Genomic DNA, 8,546 nt, shown 5'->3' with positions numbered 1-8,546 from the left:
CTTTTCTTGTTGCCCTTGATGATCCTGGCCAGATTTAATTCTATCAGGGCTTTAGCTTTCCTAACCTGATCCTTGGCTGCTCAGACAATTTCTCTGTATTCCTCCCAGGCTACCTGTCCTTGCTTCCACCCTCTGTAGTCTTCCTTTTTGTGCTTGAGTTTGTCCAGGAGCTCCTTGTTCATCCATGCAGGCCTCCTGGCGTTTTTGCCTGACTTCCTCTTTGTTGGGATGCACCACTCCTAAGGAGGAAGGAGGTGATCCTTGAATATTACCCAGCTTTCTTGGGGCCCTCTTCCCTTTTGTCCCATGTCCCACGGCACTCTATGAAGCAGATCCCTGAAGAGGCCGATATCCTGACGCTCTCCTGAAGTCCAGGGTACTGAGATCAGAGTCCCTGCTCTGTCACAAACTGTCTTAGGCAAATCATTAAATTTCAAAGTGTCCCATTTATGATACTCACAAAAATTGAGTTGCTCTGTTTGTTCTTTTCAATTGCAAATAGGTCAGGGGCTGCCTGCTGCAAGTTTTTGTCTATGAAACCTTCTGTGATACCACTGCATTTTTAGCTAAAATTGCTTGATTCTCTTACAGTGAAAATATTAATTTATATTTTAAATTAATATGTGTTTAAGTCCTTCAACATGAGGATCCAGGACAGTTAGCAAATGGAACAACCTGTGATTTATCCATGCCTTGATTAATTTTAATCATAGGGATTTCTTAATTTTGAGTTCTTTGACAATTAGGATAAATTTTGCTTCTAATGAAGACACAACTGCTCAGCTAGAATGGGATTATGGTAATTATTACAGTTGCAAAGAAATTTGTTTCATAAGCCTCTAGAAGGGTTAGTTATCTGACCAAAAACAAGATCGATGCGGTTGGTGCTAATTAAAGCAAATAGACTAAGGAATAAAAAAGGTTTAATTCTGAATTTATGAATATCATTAAAAGCTTACATGGCTAGTTCGACTTGCATTTCATGCATTGTTGGGGGAATAAAAAGTGTCTGCATTTGTAAGACAAGTAAAGCCTTTAAAAGGAAACCGTTTTAAGGGAATAAACATGCTTAAGCCTCTGATACGGGCCTTTGGCAAACCACAGATGACTAGTAATTAGCTCTACTGCATTGGGTTAATTAATAAAAGGTAGCTTAAAATAGGCAGAAAGCATATTTGTCCATTACACTGATGATGTAAATTATGATAATAACACAGTACTGTTCTTTTTACCTCGCCAAAGAGCTTTATTAACATCAGATGTTTCTTGTCGCCAGCACCCCTGTGATGTGAATATAACTACTGCTGTTATGCAGGTGACATAAATGAATTTTTATCACCAGATAGCAGGTAGAAGTAAAGGCAATATGCTGAGGGCAAGGGCAGGCATGACCAAAGCCCAAATATGAGCAAATCTGCTCTTACAGGCAAAATTCATATATATTGCCACAGAGCTGTTGAACCACTGTGCTTCTCCTGCAGCCTCTGGGACGAAGCTATTGGGGAGTTGCTGGTTCAAGGGAGCTCACACGGTCCTGCAGAGCTAGCCGGGTGCAGATCACACACCAGCCAGTCCTGTTTCTGCCATCCTGTAGGCGGCTCTTGCTTTCTTCAGCATCGACCCAAAGCCCCTAAATCTCTCTTCACCATTGCCAAGAGTAGATGTAATGGCAGAGGGGCTGACTGGGCTGTCACTGTACCAGCAGGGTGTTAGGCTCTGTTAGATGATTTCCCAGCATACCATTAAAAGCCAAAATCTAATCCCTTCTCAGACTTCCTGCCTTGTAAGGATGGGGCAAAACCGACCGTTTTGGCCATCCCCTCTTGTTTTAGAAACAAGGTGTTCTCCACAGCACTGAAAAAAGCTCCCTGGTGAGCTGGAAAACCAGGCATGTGTTTCCCGTTCTCTTTCCTCATTTTGTATTTGAGCCCAATGATTAACAGAAGCCATAACAACAATTTTTATAAGACCAATATATCTTATAATTGTTTTAAAAGATATTACAGATAGTTATAAATAATTCTTCTTGAATACCATATGTCTCTAGTATTTGAATAATAAATAATTACTATAATTGCGTAAGCATTAATAAAAATGAATTAATCTTTCATATTAATTTTTATATGATCTTTATAATTTTATGTACGATGGAATAAATACTGATCAAGTAAACCTGAGTTCTAGAACAAATCTCAGACTCACACTTACACAGATGAGTATATGTATGTATGCACGTACTTGCATACAAGCATACTGAGGACGAGAGGTTAGTCTGATAGGCCTCTATGCGCATAAACAGGTTTCTTTGGGTTGTCAACGTTTGGCAGCTCTAAACAGCCTTGGACTCAAGTAAGTTAATGAATGTTTGGCTGGTGGGGCTCGGGAGGCTGGTGAAAGACAATGGCTGTTAGTGACATACAGGTTTTCTGCTTGCATGCATGAAATGTGTTTTAGTTGTAAGGATTCTAGAAGAAACAGACTGAAAGCCGCAGTTGAAAGCAATATGCACACTTAAATGCAAAAGCATTTCCTGAGGATGAGATGAACTACAATAAAATCATGTCTTCAGCTAGTACGAATGTAGGTAGCGTCAGTGACTTCACCACTAACACCACTGAAAGATCTGGGACATAAAAAGGGTTTTCAAGCTCACTTTACAGCAAAGCAAACCCTAATGGAGTGCTGGTGTGTAAGAGATAAATTGCTTGCCTGTTTTCTATCCACCCACCCATCACAATTGAATCAGTGGTATAAACAAGTTACTCATTTATCAAAAGTCAAACATAGAGTGTACAAGATATTATCTAATATACAGTAAGGGGGGGAGGGGGGAGGAAAGAAAAGGCAAACAATGGAACAATCTCTGTTTCCATTTAGGCTGGTGTATCTCCATTGAATTGCCTGTGTTTACACCAGTGTAGTTCAGATCAGCATTCAGTTCTTGTCCTGGAGATTGAATTTATCTCCCACAGCTTTTGTTTCTGTTCACTTCCCAAGCTGCATGCTGTTTTGCCTATTTCTTCTTTTAATAATTTGCTTCACAATAATACTTTAGAGGCATACCAACTAAAATGAGGGGAAGAAGAGAGAGTACAGAACTCATAATTGAAGCATATTTTTCCTCTCACTTCTGAGATTTTCATGCTGTTTGTGTTACCACAAATGTAACTCAGCCTAATTTTGATAACAATGATGCCTGTTTAATCAGAGAACAAGGGATTCTCCTTTGAAACAAGATTTCAATAGCGTTTTCACCTGTTACTCGTCCTTCTCTGTGCTCAGAAAGTTTGTGACACTTTAATTGCTAACAAGTGGAGGACAAGGGGAATGTTTTTATTGAGGGTGATCTTTACCTACTCGCTGGATATATTAAATGTTGTTGTCTTCAGTGCTTGTAATTGAAGTGAATCACAGATCACAGGAATAAGTAATTATTTCAGGTGTTATACAGTGATTCAGCCCTAGGAAACTCTTGCCTGAATGAGGAGTTGAGACGGTTTTATAATTATTTTTTCAAGCACATTATTTTTACAGAAATGTTTATAATTAATTGCATTTTTTTAAAACTGTCTCCAATTAGATGTTTACCCAACTACTGTGAACATGGAGGAAAATGCTCTCAGTCCTGGACCACCTTTTACTGCGATTGCAATGATACAGGCTACATGGGAGCTACCTGTCATAACTGTAAGTAAACCCACACATACAGTGTTTTCTACTACAGCTGGTATGTCAAGGTACACATAAACTAGAGAGGAGCTTTGTGAGAGGTCATATCGTATTATAGGATGTAGCATGTCCTGACATGGTTCGAACAGGTCAAGAATTGGTCTGGGAACACACAGGAATCCATTTGCAAACATGCATGTTTCTTGACAAATATTTTGGAGAAAACAAAACGAGATTAACTAATTTTCCACATTTTTTTCTCACATTATACATTGATTTGGAGAATCTTTAATTCATTTATGTTACATACACATCGTAGACACATTGGTCATTAGACATTTAGTTGAATGAGCTGAGTGATTTTAATCTGTGTTTGGGGCTCTATGTCAATTTTGGCATCATGGCCTAATTTTGTTTTTAGACTATCCGAAAGTTTCTGTTGCAAGAACCCAGTTTTCCACAGTTCATAATTTTGGAATTTTGCTGAACTATTATTTGGGCTGCTGCTATTAGCAAGGATATGTATCTGAAACAGTGGCAGTACATGAAGCATTCAGCTACTGAAATCCACAGTAAAAGGAATATTAAGATGTTTTAAAGGTTTAAAAAAATAAGTATCAAACAGTAGAGGCACAGCATGCTCGGAATTCTAATAAAAAATAGAGAGAGAAAGGGGAAGCCAAAATAAAGCCTGTTCATACAGCTGACTAAAAGGGAAAACAGTTAGAAAATGAAGGTAAACTTCCTGTTCTACCACTGGAAATAAAGAGAAAAAAAGAGTAAGTAAGAATAATAATTCCAGGAATACAACTATGACTACTCCAGGTGTTTGATGAGCACTCGAACCGCAGATAGGATGAGATTGGTGAGAGATGCATTTTTTTCCCTGTTAAGCGAAAAAAGCAGAAGAGAAGAAAAGGTACTTAGTGGTTTGAAGCTGAGAATATTGGCAACCATACTGTAATTCTGGAGACTTTAATGGTTTGCTAATTAACGGTGAAATCATTTGTGGTGTGGGGTCTGCAGCTGACGGGAGAGGCTGTTGAGAGGTCTATTCATAGATTCATCACCTGGACTCTACATTGTAAACACAAAGGAAGCTAAGGGTTTGGTGCAGAAATCATGCCAAGCCAGATGAAGGATGGGAAGAAAAATGCTGAGTTTATAGTTTTGAAAAGAGGGTTTACTTTTTGTCCAATGTTTTTGTTCCAAAAGGCATCACCCCTCTTCAAAACATCTAAACCCAACCCAGAGTACATGCAGTGATTGAGGCCATAGCAGAGTGTTTACACCAGTTGATGGTTGGTACTAAACTAGATGGCCAAATTGGTTGGTGAGAAGGGAGAGGCTCCTTGGGGAAGGAAGAGGTCTGTCGCTGTTGACCGTCAAAGGCAATTAGGGACACTAACCTCTAGGCTACATCTGCGCTGTCATATTAACTCGGGGCCTGAGGCTCACTGTGTCTGTGTCAGCTCAGTGTGGCTTGCATCCAAAGGAGACCATCTCATTACTGCAGAGGACTGGTTCATGACTAGTTTTCCCCATAGGCATTTGCATGGAGCTAGTGAAGCCTCCTGCTTCTGTGAACTCGTGTCTGCGCTCTCAAAGGCATATACATAGCTGCAGTTATTTAAGGTTCACTGATGTAAAAACTACTCTGAAAATTTTCTCAGGAAGATCTTGTGTTAAGACTTCCCAGCAGATCAAGCTGCACACACGTGATGTACAGCTATTCAGCTGCTCAGCTTATTTACAACCATATTATCAACAGCTAATTTGATTCCAGCTAGATTGTAGAGCCAACTGCCCTGTAAGCCAAGCAACGCTGATAAACAGCAACATTAGGCTGGAGAAATGCATTCATGTGCTTGAAATGTGCGATGAAACCATTTCAAAGCCAGTGGGCAAATGCAAGCTGTTGATAAGAAACCTGCAGAACAAGAGATGTTATCACTTTCAGCTGATAGTGGTTGACATACAGGAGTACCTTGTAGCAGGTGAATGAAAGGCACAGACCTGACCACAGCATAACTCCAGAACATCCTCAATGCACAGGCAACTCTTCCAATCATGTAATTCAGTGTAGTTCTATCAAAGTAAAACATCTAATTTCTTAAGGTTTGAAACATTATCTCAACAGATTTTGATTTTTACTAGAACACTGAGGCTGACAGGCCCGAAATTGAACTTGTACCACTTTGGGGAGGTTATTTCTTTTATTAAACTGCCCTTCAGACCCGAGTCCATGCAGCAACAGTGGAAAGATTTAACTGGCAATCTGCTGCAAGTCACACATAGTGTGAATAGTTTCACTGTCAGCTGGATTTCTTTTCTGTCTGAGTTGCATCAGTGGGGTTTTTGCCTCTTTTTGGTGTGGTGTTTGTAAGAGGTGGTGCCACTGGTTGAACAATGTAAAAAGACCCATTCCTTGCCATGCTTTCAGGAAGAACTGCATGACATGCATCTGCAAACCAGAATTAATTGATATATGTTTTACCAGCTCAAAAGAGAGCACTCTCTCATGGGAGACCTTACCATTTTAAGAACTGAGATCTGAAGATACATTGTCCCTAACTTACTGTTGTCACCTGTAAAGTGTTGAAATACATTTTGCAGTTGATACATAAGCAATCTTACTGGTTCTTCCAAGTATTCTTGGACCACACTGGGTCCCACTGTGAGGAACAGCTAACAATAGAGACTATCCCTGCTCCAAAGAGTTTGCAGTTAAGTTTCTGAGGGCGAAAAAACACAGTGGCGCAGGTGACGGAGTGCCAGAAAGTCTTCATCAGCTTCATAGGTGGCAGTTTCAGTCTACCAGGTACATAATTATTGCTAGGCTTTCTTGTCGGCAAAAAGTCATGAAGTAGAGATTAAAAAGAGGAAGAAATTGAATGCTCACAGGCATGAAGGAGTGACATGGGAGAAAGCAATAATGTGCTTGTTTGAAAAATATAAGGCTATGGCCAGAGGAGTTTGACATTTTTGACAGGGCAAATGCCAGAGTCATGACAGGTAGATAGGTTGGAAATATGCCATGAAAAGCAAAGATAAATAGTTTGCATTTGGTGCAACAGAGGGGAATTTGTGACAGGGCAGAACAGTAAGTTGATAGAAGACACAGCTGGGACAATGTTTGCATGACCACATCAGACATGTGGGACAAGATTGTGTCTGTCATGACTGAAAATGGGTATAGTTGAAATTCAAGTAGTGTGGATGAAGCAAAAGTGCACATCTCAAGATACATATAAAGAACTGGCTGGGTCTAGACATGGCCTTAATATAATCTTTCTAGAGGCAGTCAATTTTCTGCAAACCTCAGGTATCTTCCTGCTCACTCAAAATCCCTTCTGACCCTGAAAGCTCCTAAACTGTCACAGGAGGTGTGGCAATCTACCTGATCCAGATGAGGGACCACCACTGAAATGGTGTAGGGTCATGTCCTGTTAAATAGCTATTCTGTGGCAGACAAGTTTCACCCTGAAGTCTTATCTGGTCCTGCTTCTGTTGTCCTCGTCTTCGCTGAACTTAGCTGTAAATACAAGTAAAATAGTGCTAAAACCCATTGGTGTTTTCTGGCTTTCAGTAACATATGGAAAGAGTCTGAATGTTTTCTAAACAGGTTGTTTCTTTCTTGTAAAGCTTATTGCCTGATGCATAAGTCCATTTCTCTGTTTAGTAACGGTTAATCCTCCTTCACAAGCTGCCACGTGGAATATTATCAATACCTTCCAAGTCTTTTTTGTTTTTTTTTAGTTTGGTTGTTTGTTTTTTTCTTCCAATGGGGAAAGAGAACTTGGATTTACCTCTCATCATTCCAGCTTCCAGTGCAATTCACATCTTCTTGCTGGCTAGTCACAGCACTGATTAGCAATTTTGTTTTCTTCTCTGTACTATCTGTAGCTGTGAAACTCCAAAGCATGTACTAGTGTCTTGCTGTCACAAATGCACGTGGACATGCAATTTGATGGGAAATGTAGAACTTGTGCTGACTGTCCCCGGGTACCCATTTCACTGCCCGCAGTTTGGGGAAACTAGGAGTCATGGAATAACCCTATAGGATATTAAGCCAATGGTAGGTGAGTTACATTTGCTCGTGTATGAGTTTTGTTGTGCCTTAGTTTCTCCAGCCCTGTTGGGAGTGAGATCCAATTTGCAGGTCTATTAGAAGGTGTGTGATCTATATCGTTTACTGAAATGGTATGGATTCTTTCCTTTGAAACTACTGTTTGCTTACTGCTACTTGAGCTGATCTGTAGCTAAGACAGTGCTTTGAGGATACAATCTTATTTCGAGTCTGTAAAATGCATGGTTTTGTCTTTTGGTTTATCTTTTAAATGTGCTTCACACAGCTTGCATTTAAATAGGTAGGAAGATTAGCTCAGACGAAGCCTTTTTAACGATAGACACTTCCCCCATTTCTACAGTGTGGTGGGTAGCTGTGGTGGGTCCACCCTGGCTGGATGTCAGGGTCCCATCAAGCCACTCTATCACTCCCCTTCCTCAGCTGGACAGGGGAGAGAAAAATATAATGAAAACCTTGTGGGTCAGGATAAGGACAGGGAGAGATCACTCACCAATTACTGTCATGGGCAAAACAGACTCGACTTGGGGAAATTTAGTTTAATTTATTACCAATCAAATCAGAGTCGGATAATGAGAAATAAAAACAAAATCTTGAAAACACCTTCCCCCCACCCCTCCCTTCTTCTTGGGCTTAACTTTACTCCCGATTTTCGCTACCTCCTCCCCCACAGCGGCGCAGGGGGATGGGGAATGGGGGTTGTGGTCAGTTCACCACACGTTGTCTCTGCCGCTCCTTCATCCTCAGGGGGAGGACTTCTCATACTCTTCCCCTGCTCCAGCGGCGCGGC

At 40.6% G+C, this 8,546-nt stretch overlaps 1 protein-coding gene across 1 annotated transcript in view; it reads left to right on the top strand.

The window, feature by feature from the left end:
• CNTNAP5 (contactin associated protein like 5) overlaps window positions 1-8,546 on the top strand; it is a 239,298-nt gene that overhangs the window by 115,261 nt on the left and 115,491 nt on the right. Inside the window, exon 11 of the mRNA XM_009275042.1 lies at window positions 3,581-3,687. Within this exon, the coding sequence (XP_009273317.1) occupies window positions 3,581-3,687 (107 nt within the window). The remainder of the gene's footprint in view (window positions 1-3,580; window positions 3,688-8,546) is intronic.

Source organism: Aptenodytes forsteri, unplaced genomic scaffold (assembly GCF_000699145.1).
Source record: "Aptenodytes forsteri isolate BGI_AS27 unplaced genomic scaffold, ASM69914v1 Scaffold255, whole genome shotgun sequence".
Lineage (NCBI taxonomy): Eukaryota > Metazoa > Chordata > Aves > Sphenisciformes > Spheniscidae > Aptenodytes > Aptenodytes forsteri.
This window is presented reverse-complemented; position numbering and strand designations above follow the sequence as displayed.